The sequence below is a fragment of the Ovis canadensis genome, chromosome 1, assembly GCF_042477335.2.
Source record: "Ovis canadensis isolate MfBH-ARS-UI-01 breed Bighorn chromosome 1, ARS-UI_OviCan_v2, whole genome shotgun sequence".
Taxonomy (NCBI): domain Eukaryota; kingdom Metazoa; phylum Chordata; class Mammalia; order Artiodactyla; family Bovidae; genus Ovis; species Ovis canadensis.
Window position 1 is genome coordinate 193,415,848 of NC_091245.1, and position 18,219 is coordinate 193,434,066.

General features: G+C 41.4%; 2 protein-coding genes across 7 annotated transcripts in view; one reads left to right on the top strand and one right to left on the bottom strand.

Moving 5' to 3' along the window:
- Window positions 1-946: 946 nt before the first annotated feature.
- RPL35A (ribosomal protein L35a) lies at window positions 947-4,982 on the bottom strand. 3 transcript variants are annotated; one of them, XM_069556380.1, is made up of 5 exons: window positions 4,917-4,982; window positions 4,077-4,121; window positions 3,710-3,862; window positions 2,168-2,312; window positions 947-1,009 (listed from the first exon to the last, which is right to left on the bottom strand). In XM_069556380.1, the coding sequence occupies exons 2-5, from the start codon at window positions 4,085-4,087 to the stop codon at window positions 986-988; spliced, it is 333 nt and encodes a 110-aa protein (XP_069412481.1). In that variant the 5' UTR covers window positions 4,088-4,121; window positions 4,917-4,982; the 3' UTR covers window positions 947-985. The 3 variants fall into 3 exon arrangements, with proteins under 3 accessions (XP_069412481.1, XP_069412498.1, XP_069412488.1); XM_069556397.1 differs by having other exon boundaries at window positions 4,872-4,947; XM_069556387.1 differs by having other exon boundaries at window positions 4,717-4,945.
- Window positions 4,983-5,159: 177 nt separating this feature from the next.
- IQCG (IQ motif containing G) overlaps window positions 5,160-18,219 on the top strand; it is a 46,068-nt gene continuing 33,008 nt past the window's right edge. The window contains exons 1-4 of one of the 4 annotated variants that reach the window (XM_069556505.1): window positions 5,160-5,321; window positions 10,521-10,587; window positions 13,141-13,411; window positions 17,974-18,197. In XM_069556505.1, coding sequence (XP_069412606.1) covers window positions 10,580-10,587; window positions 13,141-13,411; window positions 17,974-18,197 — 503 coding nt within the window. In that variant the 5' untranslated portion in view covers window positions 5,160-5,321; window positions 10,521-10,579. Of the gene's footprint in view, window positions 5,407-6,806; window positions 7,354-10,520; window positions 10,588-13,140; window positions 13,412-17,973; window positions 18,198-18,219 lie in introns of those variants that run through there. The other 3 variants (XM_069556502.1, XM_069556513.1, XM_069556511.1) reach the window with 3 other exon arrangements.

The window sequence follows — 18,219 nt, forward strand, 5'->3', positions numbered from 1 at the left end:
ACTGGTTGGATCTCCTTGTAGTCCAAGGGACTCTCTAACGTCTTCTCCAACGCCACAATTCAAAAGCATCATATCATGCCAAAATATCTCAATCCTGCACTTTACTATATTAAAACATGGAGCCAAAGAAAGCAAGCCACACTGTCCAGGCAATCCTGACCACCCTCTACTAAGATTTATGGCATTTTGGAGGCACTTTCAAGTTATTCCCAACCAAGCATTATATAAATACTGGAATGCTTTGTCCAGTCACAAATCCCAAATATATCTCACCCACATTTGTTCAAATAAGCCACCAAATACCATCAATATATTCCACAAATTTCTCCCATCTACCATTTTTAATCCCCAGATTTCCCAACCAATCTATATCAAACAAGTGCATGCTATTATTACAAGGTACTTTAGATCAAAACAAGGTTCTTTCAGTGTAATGAGGGAGACAGGTACCAATATCACAGTGCCAGAGTTGAAATAAAAGGAAGAATTGTAGGTCCATTTGATGTGGAAATCTGGAGAAGTTTTACATATATATCAATACTGGCTAAAGGGACTTCCCTGGCCAATTAGTGGTTAGGACCCTGCACTCTTACTGCCAAGGGCCTAGGTTTGATTACTGGTTGGGGGACAGAAAAAACCCATAAGCCACACAGTGCTGCCAAGTTTAAAATGTTTCCATAGGCTAGGTTCCAGTGCTCCATCACTAGAAATCTTCCAAGATACTCCTTTCCACTGTTTCCAACTAAAAATCACTTGTAATCCTCCCCCTACCATTTAAGGTCTTGTATTAAGATACAAGATACATCCATCCTCATCAAAACCCTCCTGTAGTCCTATATTCTCTAGGCTCCTGTGTACTCTGTATATGCCTGATAGCCACCACCATTTTAGGACTTAGCAACTGTATCCAGGACAAATAATTTTTTAAGCCATTTAACAAAAGCACAACAGGACAAATCCACACTTTTATTTATTTTCAAGAAGTTTAAATTCTCGAAGGGTACAGCATCTGGGGGGGAAAAGAACACAAGGTACATGTTATATACAAGAATTACTGAATACCACAACATAAATACATCTCTCATCCCATTACCTATCTGAGAGGCACCCAACGACTCATATCCTCATGGGAAGGGAACTAATGTTTATAGCCTTCAGTTTCTGAATAGTCACTGACTAAGAATCAGTACTGGGAACACAGAGTCCATTTAATTTTGCCTCCTCTAACAATACAGGGCCAGTGCAGGAGACAAGTCAGAAAGATACCCTGGAGAAGGGCACAGCAACACACTCCAGTATCCTTGTCTGAGAAATCCCATGGACAGAGGACTCTGGAGGGCTTCAGTCCATGAGGTCACATTTGGACATGACCAAAGCGACTTCACTCACATGCGTTAACAGTAAAAACCTGCTCTGATGAAAAATTTCAACTGCTCAGCAGGGTTCAGTAGCGCCCTGTGTCCCCAAAGATGTAGCCATATCTATTAAAAATGCATCCTAACAGGAGCTATCCTGTTAGAAAAACCACAGAATCTGGAGTTGAAGGCTTTGCCTGAAGCCTTGGGATATGAGCATCTGTTAGCCTTAATACCCATTTCAAGACTGTTATGATGAAGAGATGGGAAGTATTAAGAATTAGGTCCAAAAAAAAAAGGATTATGCCAGGAAAAGGTATACTGAATTTTCATTTTCTAGCAATTACTTCAGAGCCTAATACATTTCTCAGAGAACTATTTAAATAGCTGACCCTTGAACAACCCAGACTGAACTGCATGTGTCCACTTATACAGATTTCTTTCAGTAAGTACATACAACACAATCTGCAGTTGACTGAATCCACAGATGCAGATGGCAACTGCAAAGTTATACACAGATTTCCCACTAGCCCCTAACCCCTGTGTTGTTCAAGGGTCAAATGCTATTCCCCACCACTTCCAGGCAGCTTTAGCAATTATCTGAATCTAGGCACAATCCATTTGAACCCTTTGGCTTCGCTTTTCACATAATGCCAAGAAAATGTTCCATAATACATTTTCACAGTAGCCGCTCATTTTACAGCCTGAACTATTGGTGACATTTTATTATCACAGTAGTCCTTAATGGTCCAAGCTGAACCCCTTGAGCTTAGTTTGATTCCAAAAGGTTCCACAGTTAACAGTGTACTTACCACACGAATTCTGTGTCCAATGGCCTTAGCAGGAAGGTTGCTTCGGAATTTAGCACGAACCATGCCACTGTTTCCATGAGCTCGAGTGATCTTTCCCCAGATTACTCTGGTTTTGTTAGGTTTTCCACCAGGAGTTACTGTGTTGCTGATTTTAAGATGATTAAAAATAAAAAAGGCATAAGAACCCACAGACCCAATACAGTGTGGTGCAAAATCAAGGTGACTTCTAGATCAGTGGCCCTCAACCCCAGTTAACCACTTAATTCACTTGAGAAATAAATGCTAATAACTGTTAATAGTGGAGAAGGCAAGGGGTAGATGAAAAAGGGGACAAAAAATGTGAGTATAGGGAGAGAAACTTGTTTGTAATTATAAACAGCCAGGGAAGGCATTACTAAAAAGCTAATGCTGGAAAAAAGACTGGAAGGTAAGGGAACAGCTTGTGTTAAAAAACGGGAGGTTGTGTCCCTGGCTTGCTGCTGCTACTGCCGCTAAGTCACTTTAGTCGTGTCCAACTGTGTGTGACCCCATAGAGGGCAGCCCACCAGGCTTCCCTGTCCCTGGGATTCTCCAGGCAAGAACACTGGAGTGGGTCATTTCCTTCTCCAATGCATGAAAGTGAAAGGGAAGTTGCTCAGTCGTGTCCGACTCTTTGCAACCCCATGGACCACAGCCTACCAGACCAGGCTCTTCTGTCCATGGGATTTTCCAGGCAAGAGTACTGGAGTGGGGTGCCACTGCCTTCTCTGGTCCCTGGCTTAGGGAAAGGCAAAATATCACCAAGATGAATCTTAGCTGGCTTAAGAGAAAACACGGGGAGCCCTAAATGCATAAAGTCTTAGAAGCTCCTTAATGATTTCAGCTTTTAACCATATGAGAAGGGGGCCAGCTGGAGTTTCAGCAAAAGTACAGATGATCTGACTTATAATAATTAAAAATCTCAAAGGCTCTCTCTGGTTGCAGCAGGAAAAGGGGCTGAGGGAGATGAAAGCATTCCCCAAAGATCTTTTTTAAAACAAAAAAACAACAGTCCACCCATTTCTTCCACCTCTCCCTCAGCCTCTATCCCAAAAGTTTTAACCGAGTTGGAATGGGTTTAAGAACCAATACTCTAGAGATTATCTTTAAGCATCCATAAAATATATAACCTCAAGAGATCAACAAAATGAATTAAGGTACATGAAAAATGCTCTGGTGCTAAGTCGCTTCAGTCGTGTCCACCTCTGTGCGACCCCATTGACGGCAGCCCACCAGGCTTTCCCACCCCTGGGATTCTCCAGGCAAGAACACTGGAGTGGGTTGCCATCTCCTTCTCTAGAAAAATGCTCTACAAAACCTTAAAATCATATTCTAAGAAGCTGACTCCTCCTTTAAAACAATTAACAGCTGTAATTTTTCTAAGTGCAGTAGACATCTACATCCAACACTACCCTAAAATTGCTTAAAATCCCTAAGTAAAAACCACAACAGTATCAATTACTTTACCAACTTAAAATGAGACAAATCAAGTAAAAACTCCAGAGTATAATACTATAAACTTACTTCTTTGCTTTGTACACATAAGCACATCTCTTGCCTAAATAGAATTCAGTTTCATCTCGAGCATATACACCTTCAATTTTCAGGAGAGCAGTGTGTTCCCTTTGGTTCCGTAGACCCCGTTTATAGCCAGCAAAAATTGCCTTGGACCACAGCCTAAGACAAAATACATTGTTAATTCTAAGCTGTTAAAATCTCACTTAACTTCAACAAGCAACAGGTATGGTTTGACTTGTGATGACCCCCACCTAAATTTACCTACACCAAACATCTATTTTTTTTTCCCATCAGACTTAAACTTACATTTACGATCATGCCTTATAAACAAGTACACTTGTAAGTACAAAGCAATGATATTTAAAACACATACCTTCCAGACATATTTGTTGTTTCAGAAGTCCCGTTCCCAGCAGGCCTGCAAACAAAAATACTCAGTTTAAAACCCCGCAACGCCCGTTTCCAACCTACTAGCTTCCTGTGGAACAGCACCCCAAACTCAAAGAATGCTAAGTAACTAAGCAAACGCCAAAATGAAGATAAAAACTAAAGTGGCAAAATTCTACAGTACAAGACATAACTGCTAGAAACACCAAAAGAAAGTCTTAAGAACAACACTTTTACACACTAAAGTCTCTCAGTCGTGCGACTCAAGAGTCGCGACTCTTTGCGACCCCCACGGACTGTAGCCTGTCAAGCTCCTCCGTCCTTGGGATTTTCCAGGCAAAAGTGCTGGAGTGGGCTGCCATTCCCTTCTCCAGGAGGCCTTCCTGACCCAGGAATCGAACCCGAGTCTCCCGTATTGCAGGCAGCCGCTTTACCGTGGGAGCCACCAGGGAAGCCACACTGAACGGGAAAGAAAAGCTAAGGAAAGACACAGTAAACATGCAAAACACAAGTTTGAGGTGGCAGTAAATGGACAAAGAACCCTGCCTAAAGGTGCCGCTGCTGCCAGACAAAATGCATCTGTTTTGTATTTTACTCCGCTAGGGCCCGGAAGCAACTGGGGTTACCGGAGCACCCATTCTCGGAGGTCAGCGAACCAGCACCATCAGTCCCATATCTCCTCCATCCTGTCCTCCCCGTTGCTGGAAATCACAGAAATCGTTAGCTGGTAGAGCCTCGGAGTCACACCCGTGCCTCGTCCGAGGGATATAGCCGAGCCTACCCCACTTATTTGCCCCCAAAGTTCAGCTGCAGGAAGTCTACACACCTTCACAGGGTCCAAGATGGCTGAAAGAGACCAGCGAGGACCCGCCGCGTGGTCTTGTGGGTAAATACATCTCCGCCCCGCCCCCGTTTAGGTAACTTCCGCGACCGCCAAAAAAGCCTCAGAAATCGCCTTCTGACTGAAATGAACCACGTTCAAAATCACCTGTACAATTCTTTCCCTAAGTCCTTTTATCTTTGTAAGCTGCAAAATGTATTATTTTGGAACACAGGGAGGCAAAATAGTAGCCAGCTAAAAGAGAAGAAAAGGTCCTCCGAAGCTGTCCGTTGCCACAGAAACACCTTAGCTTGGTTCCGACGGCCTCCGGGGGTGTAGTTGGCAAAGTGAAGCCGGAGGGGAGGACGACCTGCGCTTCGAGTACCATAGAACTGGTTCGCCAACAAGGGGGTATTTTTCCTTCTTACCACTTAGGAATAGGGCAAACGGAAGCTCTCGGATCCTAGCCTGGAAGAGAAAGACCGCGAGCAAGAAAGTAGGAGGAGAAAGCTCTTAATTCTCTATACCTTTCCTACCCCTTATATACTCAGTCGCGTCTATTTGCGACTCTATGCACCGTCCTCCACCAGGCTCTACCCTTGGGATTCTCTAGGCAAGAATACTGGAGTGGGTTACCGTGTTCTCCAAGGGATCTTCCCCACCCTAGGAGCTTACCTGCATCTCTTGGATTGGCCGGCGGGTTCTTTACCACCAGCGCCACCTGGGAAGCCCTCTTCTGCCTTTCTGCGACCTTGTTCAGTCGTGTCCGACTCTTTGCGACCCTATGGACTGTAGCGCGCCAGGCTCCTCTGTCCATGGGGTTCTTCAGGCAAGAATACTGGAATGGGTTGCCATTCCCTCCTCCAGGGGATCTCTCCGATCCAGGGATCGAACCAGCGTCTCCTTTGGCTCCTGCATTGCAAGCGAATTCTTTACACATTGAGCCACCTGGAAACCACCCTCCGCCCCTTACCACCCTTTTAATCCTTTCCTCCTTTTACCCCTTTATCTCTTTAGAGAAATGACTTAAGTTCTTACCGCCGTTCTTCGTTTTGACTCCGAGGGTGAAGAGAACATCCCTGACAAAGTCTTGTTGCCTTTTAAGGAGAACTCAGCTGCCAAAGGGCTTTCCTGGTGGCTCAGCGGTAAAAAAAAAAAAAAAATTCCCCTGCCTATGCAGGAGATGCAGGTTCCATCCCTGGGTTAGGAAGATCCCCTGGAGAAGGAAATGGCAACCCACTACAGTATTCTTGCCTGGGAAATCTCATGGACAGTGGAGCCTGCCAGGCTAGAGTCCATGGGGTCACAAAAAAGTTGGACGCGACTTAACAACGACAGCAGTTGCTAAACTCCCAAGTGCCTGCCACCTAGCCCATGCCCAATTGGTCTTCAGTAAATATTTGTGCATTGGAATGGGATAGCTTAGTGGATGCCTGAGATTTACCTTTCCTAATTATTGCACATTATTTGTGTTGCTCTTTGGAGAATCCATATCAATAACCTCAGATATGCAGATGACACCACCATTACAGCAGAAAGTGAAGAGGAGCTAAAAAGCCTCTTGATGAAAGTGAAAGAGGAGAGTGAAAAAGTTGGCTTAAAGCTCAACATTCAGAAAACGAAGATCATGGCATCCGGTCCCATCACTTCATGGGAAATAGATGGGGAAACAGTGTCAGACTTAATTTTTGGGGGCTCCAAAGTCACTGCAGATGGTGACTGCAGCCATGAAATTAAGACGCTTACTCCTTGGAAGAAAAGTTATGACCAACCTAGATAGTATATTCAAAAGCAGAGACATTACTTTGCCAACTAAGGTCCGTCTAGTCAAGGCTATGGTTTTTCCTGTGGTCATGTATCGATGTGAGAGTTGGACTGTGAAGAAGGCTGAGCACCGAAGAATTGATGCTTTTGAACTGTGGTGTTGGAAAAGACTCTTGAGAGTCCCTTGGACTGCAAGGAGATCCAACCAGTCCATTCTGAAGGAGATCAGCCCTGGGATTTCTTTGGAAGGAATGATGCTAAAGCTGAAGCTCCAGTACTTTGGCCACCTCATGAGAATGAGTTGACTCATTGGAAAAGACTGATGCTGGGAGGGATTGGGGGCAGGAGGAGAAGGAGACGACAGAGGATGAGATGGCTGGATGGCATCACTGACTCGATGGATGTGAGTCTGAGTGAACTCCAGGAGATGGTGATGGACCGGGTGGCCTGGCATGCTGCGATTCATGGGGTCACAAAGAGTCGGACACAGCTGAGCGACTGAACTGAACTGATGGATTCATTCATTTTTTCCAACAGTTTGTTGAATGACTGACTACCATGTACGAAATTTTCTTCTTGGCTTGGAGGATGCTGCGGTAAACAGAACAACAGAAATCTGTGTCCTCATGGAGCTTACATCCTAGTAGGAGAGCAAGACAAGGAGCAAGTAAAATAGAAGGTGGTGTGAGAAAAAAATGGTTCATGGAGCTTGGCTCTAGCTGGGCAAAGTGGTAGATACATAGCAAAATGCCTCTGGTTGAAGCTGGTACCTGATGGACCAGTAGGACTTTACAAGGTGGAAGAGATTAGGGGAAGAGTGGTTCAAGCTGAAAGAATAGCATATGCAAACACCCTGAGTTAGAAGAGAGCATGATTCCTTAGAAGAAAGAGGCCCGCTGAAGCTGGACCCATGAGAGCAATAAAAGGGCAGTGCTAGATGCATCTGGAGAGGAACAGAGGAGCAGCCCTATGGTCCAAGTTAAGAATTTTAGTTTTTTTCTTAAGTTAATGGGAAACCATTGAGAGGTTCTAAGAAATACAATGAAATTTTCAACTTTATACGATGAGCCCTTTATTTCAAAAAGATCACCTTTAATTTGGAAGCTGTTAGAGTAGTTCAAGCAAGAAACAACAGCTAGATTCAGCAGGGTATTGGGGGAAATAGAAATTGAAAGTAAAATCCACAGGACCTGGTGATGATTTGAATTGGGGGAATGCTGATGTCAGGATGAAGGAGGAAGCAGAAATGACTCCTGAGTTTCTAGCGTTGAGGAATGAGCAGCCAGAACTTGAAAGCACTAAGCATAGGCCTTTATTACTTATGTGAGGCATACTTACTGATGCCCCAGGCCTGAGAAATAAAGAACAACGCAGCAAAAGAACAAAATCTTAACAGCATATTACTTGCTTCTAAGACTGCCCTTGTACTGGAAAATTTAGCTAGTTTGGAATATTTTTTTTTCCACTTTATGTAAAGATTCTTTCAGTTCAGTTCAGACACTCAGTTGTGTCTGACTCCTTGCGACCCCATGAACTGCAGCATGCCAGGCCTCCCTGTCCATCACCATCTCCCGGAGTTCACTCAGACTCATGTCCATCAAGTCATTGATGCCATCCAGCCATCTCATCCTCTGTCGTCCCCTTCTCCTCCTGCCCTCAATCTTTCCAAGCTCAGAGTCTTTTCAAATGAGTCAGTTCTTCAAATCAGGTGGCCAAAGTACTGGAGTTTCAACTTCAATATCAGTTCTTCCAATGAACACCCAGGACGACCTCCTTTAGGATGGACTGGTTGGATCTCCTTGCAGTCCAAGGGACTCTCAAGAGTCTTCCAACACCACAGTTCAAAAGCATCAATTCTTCTGTGCCTGGCTTTCTTTATAATCAAACTATCACATCCATTTTGTTCTTTTGCTGCTACTGCTGCTAAGCTGCTTCAGTCGTGTCCGACTCTATGCCACCTCATAGACGGCAGCCCACTAGGCTCCTCGGTCCCTGGGATTCTCTAGGCAAGAATACTGGAGTGGGTTGCCATTTCCTTCTCCAATGCATGAAAGTGAAAAGTGAAAGTGAAATCGTTCAGTCGTGCCCAACTCTTAGCGACCCCATGGACTGCAGCCTACCAGCCTCCTCTGTACATGGGATTTTCCAGGCAAGAGTACTGGAGTAGGTTGCCATTGCCTTCTTCATCCATACATGACCACTGGAAAAACCATAGCCTTGACTAGATGGACCTTTGTTGACAAAGTAATGTCTCGGCTTTTTAATATGCTATCTAGGTTGGTCATAACTTTCCTTCCAAGCAGTAAGCATCTTTTAATTTCATGGCTGCAATCACCATCTGCAGTGATTTTGGAGCCCAAAAAAATAAAGTCAGCCACTGTTTCCACTGCTTCCCTATATATTTGCCATGAAGTGATGGGACCAGATGCCATGATCTTCGTTTTCTGAATGTTGAGATTTAAGCTAACTTTTTCACTCTCCTCTTTCACTTTCATCAAGAGGCTTTTTAGTTCCTCTTCACTTTCTGCTGTAAGGGTGGTGTCATCTGCATATCTGAGGTTATTGATATTTCTCCCAGCAATCTTGATTCCAACTTGTGCTTCTTCCAGCCCAGCGTTTCTCATGATGTACTCTGCATAGAAGTTAAAAAAGCAGGCTGACAATATTCAGCCTTGACGTACTCCTTTTCCTATTTGGAACCAGTCTGTTGTTCCGTGTCCAGTTCTAACTTGCTTCCTGACCTGTATACAGGTTTCTCAAGGGGCAGGTCAGGTGGTCTGGTATGCCCATCTCTTTCATAATTTTCCACAGTTTATTGTGATCCACACAGTCAAAGGCTTTGGCATAGTCAATAAAGCAGAAATAGATGTTTTTCTGGAACTCTCTTGCTTTTTCTATGACCCAGCAGATGTTGGCAATTTGATCTCTGGTTCCTCTGCCTTTTCTAAAACCAGCTTGAACATCTATAATATTCTTTCAGCTTTGCATATAAAGTGTTTGTTGCATGGGACATACTTGTACCAACCACCTAAGGATCACTTTATTGTAGACAAGATCATACTAGACTATTCACTATTTGCTCTGTATATGACAAAATTCTCCATAGTCTGTTCTCATTGTAAAGCTTATTTAACCAGAAAGGACTTTCCTTTACTGACGAAGGATAACATATTGATAGCAGTATTAAACTTATTTTCAGGATAAATAGTTTTTCTAGGTATAATGGCAATTGTTTTTCTGGATGCAATAAATTCTGTTAATCTAGCAGATCAGGGGAATGGAACCATCAAATATTTTAGTAATCAGAATAACAGAAAAGTAAATTTGTTGTATATGGAGATTACCAGTTAATATTCAGAATATAATTTAAAAACATACAAAAGATATATTGGACATTGGTGGTGGTGGTTGAGTCACTAAGTCATGTCCGTGTGAACTGTAGCCTACCAGGCTCCTCTGTCCATAGGATATCTCAGGCAAGAATTCTGGAATGTGCTGCCTTTTGTTTCTGTAGGGGATCTTTCTGACCCAGAGATCAAACCCATATCTCCTGCATTGCAGTCAGATTCTTTACTGCTGAGCCACCAGGGAAGCCCTACATTGGCATTAATTTGCCTTTAGAAACACGAAGTTTGCATTTATCTGCCAGTAGTTAAGCTGGCTACTAAATAGACTTGTGCCATTTGATAGCAGTGTTTCTTCCATCTCTGAGACTGCTCTGCAAAGCTACAGGGGATAAGCCACAGCTCTTGTACTTCTTTTTCTCTTAGTGTGAGGGTATAGAAATAAATGTCATTCAACACTCCCTTAAACTAATCTCAATGTTTTTTTTTTTTCCCACTTTAGGTGATTGCATTTCCGTGAGATTATAATGTACCAAGAAAATTAAAACTAACTCAAGAAGGATGGAAGAGTATGTTCCAAATTCCAATTTATTATTTTTTTTATATATATATATGAAATGACTTATATTAAATTTCTGTGTATTATTTACCCTAGCTGTGTAACAAATTACTCCAAAACTTAGCGACTTAAAATATAAATGTTTATTATTTCACATAGTTTCTGAAGTTCAGGAATTTGGGAGTAGCTTGGTTATATGGTCAAGAATTGAGGAGCAGCTTAGTGGGATGGTTCTGTTTTGGGGTTTCTTATAAGTCGAAGTTGGTCAGGGCTGCAGTCATCTGAAGACTTGACTGGGGCTAGGGTATCCAGTCCAAGATGGCTCGTTTACAGAGTTGGCAAGTTGATGCTGTCTTTTGTCAAGAGGCCTTAGTTCCTCAGTCTCATGAGACTTTTCATAGGGCTTCTGAAGTATCCTCATGACAAGGCATCTGGATTCCCACAGAGTGAGATTTGAGAAAATGATAGAGAAACTTTAATGTCTCAAAATCACCTAGCCTTGGAAGCCACAATATCCTTTTGGTTATGTAAGTTAGTCCTATTCAGTGTGGGGAAGACTGCAGAGGGGCATGAGTACAAGAAAGTGAGGCTCGTGTGGGCCACCTTGAGAATGGCTGCTCCATTCCATGTTTTGCTAACTGAAACGGAGCAGGGCCCTGTAGGGCTCCCAGGCAAGGAGGCCTTTCTGTCTCCCATTTCTTGTAGGCAAGACTCCAGCATTATAACTTTCTGTGAGTTCCAAAGGGCAGATTTGAACAGTTGCTAATCAAGGGTGTATGTGCTAAGTTGCTTCAGTCATATCCCACTCTTTGCGACCCCATGGACTGTAGCCCGCCAGGCTCCTCTGTCCATGGGGATTCTTGCCGGCGACGGAATGAAACACCAACACTGCAGAGTGGTTTAAATCTTATATTTTAACACTTGCTTCTTACAGCTGCTTTATTTTATATCTTTTGCACAACCCCCTACAGGGCAAGCTGCCAAGCACTATGATTCAGAGACTATACAGTGCGCAGGCGCAAGGCGAGATAACCTTTACCTTGGCTTATTTACTGCAGCTAAGACTTTGTTTTGGGGAACTTCCTTATCAACTTAGAATCCGTTTTGTCCCAAGGTCTGTTCCTTTTGAGGAATCAGAGAAACATCCTTGTGTGCAAGCAATGTTCTTTTCCCATGGGAACAAACAGGATTTTTAGCTGAACATCTCGTTTGCAAGAATGCTCAGCCCTGGTTGACAGTCTCGTTAGCAAGCACTTCTCAATCTTCCTTAAACCTAGTTCCCTACACTGGGCAGAACATCTCGTTTGCAAGAATGTCCAGCCCTGGTTGAGAGTCTCGTTTGCAAGCACTTCTCAACCTTCTTTAAACCTAGTTCCCTACACTGGGCAGAACATCTCGTTTGCAAGAATGTTCAGCCCTGGTTGAGAGTCTCGTTTGCAAGCACTTCTCAACCTTCTTTAAACCTAGTTCCCTACACTGGGCAGAACATCTCGTTTGCAAGAATGTTCAGCCCTGGTTGAGAGTCTCGTTTGCAAGCACTTCTCAACCTTCTTTAAACCTAGTTCCCTACAGATTCTCCAGGCAAGAATACTGAAGTGGGGTGCCATTTCCTTTTCCAGGGGATCTTCCCTACCCAGGGATCGAACCAGCACCTCTTATGTCTCCTGCATTGGCAGGTGGGTTCTTTACCACAGGAGTCACCTGGGAAGCTAATCAAGGGAAAGTGAAAATGAAAAGTAGCCCAGTCCTGTCTGACTCTGCAACCCCATGGACTATACAGTTCATGGAATTCTCCAGGCCAGAATACTGGAGTGGGTAGCCTTTCCCTTCTCCAGGGGACCTTCCCAAATCAGGGACAGAACCCAGGTCTCCCACATTGCAGGTGGATTCTTTAGTAACTAAGCTATCAGGGAAGCCCCAATCAATTCATCTTGCCAAATCACCAGAGGCAAGATGAAAGGGACAAGAGAAGCTCATGAAGATTAGAAGACCCACCACCTAAAATGAGATTAAGGAAGTGCAAGCTCTGCCCACACTCTAATCTTGTTAGAGACCCCACATTTGACCCTCATCAAATTCTCTAGGGTTGGGACTCTTGGTTTTTTGAGACAGAACATGGTTTTAGGTTCCTCTTTGCCTGGCAGAGCAATAAAGCTAGCTATCCTTTTCTCCACCCCAAACTCTGTCTCCAGGATTTGATTTGGCACCCGGTGTACAGAGAGGCTCAGCTTTCAGTTAACATAACCATGAGACAATTTTGGTTAGCATCTGAAAATGTTGCTAGAAAAAAAGTGTATTTGGCTCAAGTTCAAATTGGTTGAGCATAGTCAAATAGCAGAGGGTCCACATCTTTAATAAACAGTGAGTTGCTTTTCTCTGGGAAGTCGGAATGTTACTGGGGGTTATTAAGCAGAATCATCTGCAAAGTACTTCCATTCATTCTCTTGAGTATATGGCAAAATGGACTTTACAGGAACCCATCTACATGCTGCCTGTGTTTTTGGATTTAAGTGATTTTAAACATCTGATGGTTGACTTATTTTTTCCTTCCTTCTTTCTTTAGAGGTCAACTGGAAGCCTCAAATCTTCCTCCAGAAGATTGGCCTTCTGAAGTGACGGTGTCAGTGACAGGAGAACCGCCTAATACTTCTGCAGAAGAAAAGGAAGAAACAGATAAAGAAGCAGTCATAGAGGTCAGCCCAGAAATCATGAAGCCGCTATCCATTCTAGACGTGCTGAGGATCTCTGCAGTTCTGGAGGACACCACAGACCAGCTCTCCATTCTAAACTATATCATGCCAGTTCAGTATGAAAAAAGACAAAGCATCAGCATGGTATATATATTCACCATTACTTAATTTTTGCTTTCTCTTTATTTCTCCATCATTTGCAGTACCTATGCCATTCAATTCAACTTGGGCAATAGCACCTTCTAGTCAGGTAAAGGGCTACAGTAATTATCTAAGATATGTACTCTCAGTTAATGGAGTGAAATAGACATAGTTCACGGTACATCTCACAAAATATCCTTTTCTCCTGATATATTGGCGTTATTCTAAAAAGTCCATAGATAAGTCAGTATAAATACAATATATATACTGAGGAGATAAATAATTGTGTTTTCTTGTCTTGTATTGGTATTTGTCAGCTGGCAACCCACCCCAGTATTCTTGCCTAGAGAATCCCCATGGACAGAGGAGCCTGGCGGGCTACAGTTCATGGGGTTGCAAAGAGTTGGACTGAGCGATTAAGCACAACAGCACAAAAGCTAATTGAACACCAGGGGGAGGAAATTCAACTGGACCCTGTCAACATTTCTTTTATCTAAAATGACTTTGTCATTGCTAAATATGTTGCAGTCTGCTTTTCTCAATATCCAGCTGCATTATTGCACTAGCCATTACATTTTCCATGATGTTATGGATTCCTCCCTCAAAGCACCACTGAGTTATCAAAAAACTCAACTTGATAGTGAGCAAAATCTTTCATAAATTCTTAAGCCCTTAAACCAGAAACAATTTTTAAGTACAAATTTTATTACATTTTATTTTAAGTACATATTTATTAAGTTTAACACAATTATATAATTTGTACAGATTATATCTGATTCTGTGATAAATGCAACTTGCTATAAAAATGAGAGGGTAAATTAATTTTCATGTCTAATAGAAAAGAAGCCCATATTTACTGTGACTAGAAAATTAAATTTCCTTCTAATTGCCCCTTACAATTTTATAATTATTATTATTATTACTACTGCTATATGTATAAACAGGATTCACAAAACTTTTATTAGGGTTTTAAAAGTGGATTTGAAGTTACAGGATCATTATGGTTGAATTGTGCAATAAGCAATTCATTTCACTTTCTCAGTCTTAGTTTTCTCATTTATGAATTGTGGTGGAGTTTTAACTAAATGAGCCCTTCTAATACTAACATTCTATGAGTTTTAGGGTGATTTTAAAACATTAATGGGTATTATAGGAATTTTGCAACAAGTTAGTTTCCTTATTAATTTATGAAAAGCAAAGACATCTGGAAACCCAAGAACTAAACCTTTCAGTGCACTTAAAATTAGTCTAATTCTTAAATTGTTTGTTAACAGATAGTACAGAAGAGACACTAACCTCACTAAATATCTTCAGTTAACAAGATAAAGTTTTCTCAATGATATTTACTGTCAGGCTTTAAAAAGGGTACTTTTCCATCATAGAAACTCAAGAGAGAAAGAAAAACACAAATTTATAAACAACATTCAGTAGTGGTCACCATTCCAGTACATAAAAGAACAAAACTTCTCCAGTTTTAATCTGGTTTATGATCTTCACCCACAAAATTTTCTGACATGACAGAGAGAGGCCCTCCTTATGATTTTATAGAAATATAAACAGTAAAGGTTTATACTCTTATTCTGATTAATAGAGCTTAAAAGCCCCTTTCAGAATATGTTAGTTATATAACTTTTACGAATGTGACTCTTTAAAATAATTTTTCATTTTATAGTATTATAGTTGTTCTAACTCATAAATTTTTACAGTACCATTGCCCTGCATAAGATAAATATTTAAAAACCTTATGGTACTGATGTGGATGTTTTCCTTCTTTAAAAGCTTCACATTGTTGAGCTTTACAGTAACAACACTGGGATGAAAATTTAGTTAGCATTGTCCCTCTTCCACAACCATTTTTATAGCTAAAGAATCATGGAATGGAATTATGAAAAACACACTAATGTACTAAGTTCTACCAGAAGTAGGAGTAATTGATCTGAACTTTGGAAAGAGCTCCCTTGCAGGGAATACTGTTCTTATTTTTTCCCTTAGAATCTAACACCCTCCCGTACAAGGAGGTGAATGGACCAGAATATTTAGCTAGTTCCTTTAAGTTCTCTTCTAAAAACTCATATTTATTTCTAGTAATCTGTTCATCAGGCCATTTGACACATTTGCTTCCTTTTCCAGATGCCTGAGCACAAAGGTAGAGGAATGATGTTTAGGGTGATCAGAAAAAACAAACTTTCCAGGCCTTACGTTTCCCATTCCCTCCCTAGATTGGAAAATCTAGAGTAATAACCATCCACATACTTAAAGCTTTCTTTATGCATAAGGCATCTGGTCCCATCACTTCATGGGAAATAGATGGGGAGACAGTGACAACAGTGTCAGACTTTATTTTTCTGGGCTCCAAAATCACTGCAGATGGTGACTGCAGCCATGAAATTAAAAGATGCTTACTCCTTGGAAGGAAAGTTATGACCAACCTAGATAGCATATTGAAAAGCAGAGACATTACTTTGCCAACAAAGGTCCATCTAGTCAAGACTATGGTTTTTCCAGTGGTCATGTATGGATGTGAGAGTTGGACTGTGAAGAAAGCTGAGCACCAAAGAATTGATGCTTTTGAACTGTAGTGTTGGAGAAGACTCTTGAGAGTCCCTTGGACTGCAAGGAGATCCAACCAGTCCATTCTGAAGGAGATCAACCCTGGGATTTCTTTGGAAGGAATGATGCTAAAGCTGAAACTCCAGTACTTTGGCCACCTCATGTGAAGAGTTGACTCATTGGAAAAGACTCTGATGCTGGGAGGGATTGGGGGCAGGAGAAGAAGGGGACGACCGAGGATGAGATGGTTGGATGCCATCACTGACTCGATGGACGTGGGTTTGGATGAACTCCGGGAGTTGGTGATGGACAGGGAGGCCTGGTGTGCTGCGATTCATGGGGTTGCAAATAGTCGGACATGACTGAGCGACTGAACTGACTGAACTGAAGTTTCAATTTAATTGTTGGAATTCTATGGTTTCTGTTCTCTTTTTAGTCAGTCATATCAATTTTAATTGAAAGTATTTTAAAATTTAATTATTATTTAATGTAGCATTTTGTTTTATACTTGCATATGTATGTTTTCCTCAGATCTGAATCTTTCCTTGCTGTTGATAAAGGAAAAATGCTGTTGAGTCTGTGTTTATTAATCTTTATTGATAGTTTTTTTTAACTAATCTAAGTTTAGCTAAGGAAGACCTAGGCTTTTATGCAAATAAAACTCTTCTTTGCATAGGATCAGCTCAAGAATTTAAGTACTCATATCAAATGTTGAACTTATATTGGTCTGTGTAGTGTTCTAAATGCACTTTTTCTTTCTTTTTCTCCTTCCTTCCTTTTTTTGTTTCATCAATAACGTAAGATGGCAAGTACTATTATTATCCCTATTTTATCAATAGGAAAATAGAGGCATAGAGATATTAAATAGTTACCTAAAGTCAATGTGGTTTAGTAACAGGGCCAGGATTTAAACAAGGGAGTCTGGTTTCAGAGTCTCATATGAGCTGCATAACCACTCTGTTATATGGTTTCCCATTGGCTCAAGGTTTTAGCCACAGATTAAATAGGAATCATCAATTGAAAGATGTATCCTGTCCCAGTTGAAAGATGGTAATGCTTACCTCTTACTATTCAAGTTTGGGTCTGAAAAATAATTTTTTTTGGCTTTTCCCCATGTGAACTTCGAAATCTATACCACACCACTAAATACACTATTGGCTCCTACTCTTTGGTGTGATTCTCTTTTAATTCTTGTGCCCTCCATATATCCATGGGTTCCACATCTGCAGATTCAAGCAACCATGGATCAAAAATATTCAGAAAAAAATTCCAGTAAGTTCTCAAAAGCATAACTTGAATTTGCTGTGTGCTGGCAGCTATATACATAATATTTACATTGTTTTAGTATTATAGGTCATCTAGAGATGATTTAAAGTATAATGAGAGGATGTAAACAGGTTATATACAAATACTATGCCATTTTACATAAGGGACTTCAGGATCTGTGGAGTTTGGTCTCCTTGAGGGCTGGGTCGGGGGTGTGGTGGTGGATCAGACCAATCCTCCGCAGTTACCAAGGGATGACTATATTTCAGATTCATGTGTTCAGCGAACATTTGAGTCTTTGCTGTACCCTGGATATTGTTCTAAACAATGGGATTATAAAGATGGCCACATTTATTTAATATTATCTTGTTCCAAAAAGAATTTGAGGTGCGCCAAAATCTGTAAGATACTGTCCCTTTCCTCATGGAATTTATAATTTAATGGAGATATTTATACAAATAGTTACAAGTGGTAAATGTCTGCTAATAGAGATGTTTCACAGAGAATTGTGTCTTTGGTCATAGTCTTAAAGTTCACCAGTCTGGGGAATGACAGACAGTGGGAATGTTGTCTAAAGGCAGGAAGACACAAAACAGCAGAGCATGCAGTTTGATGTGGCTGAAGAAAAGGATAATTTTCTGGTACTGATATTACAAGAGGTTTAAAATGTAGGAAGAGGCCCTCATATAGCATTGTTTCTTTTTGTTTTAAAAATCTGTCTTAACATGAACATCATTTATTGTTTTTAGAAAGATAACAAAGAAATGCATTCAGAAGGAAGAAGCTCAGAAAAAGTTCCACTGGCATCAGAACCCTCAAAAATATCCAGTCCACTGGTACATAAAGAAGAACCCAAGTTGCCAGAAATCAGACAAGGGGGCCAGTTTAACAAAGTGCAAGATCTTATCTTCAAAAAACCCACAAGGCAGACCATAATGAATACAGAGACACTGAAGAAAATTCAGATTGATAGGTAAGGAAGAAGAGCACATTTG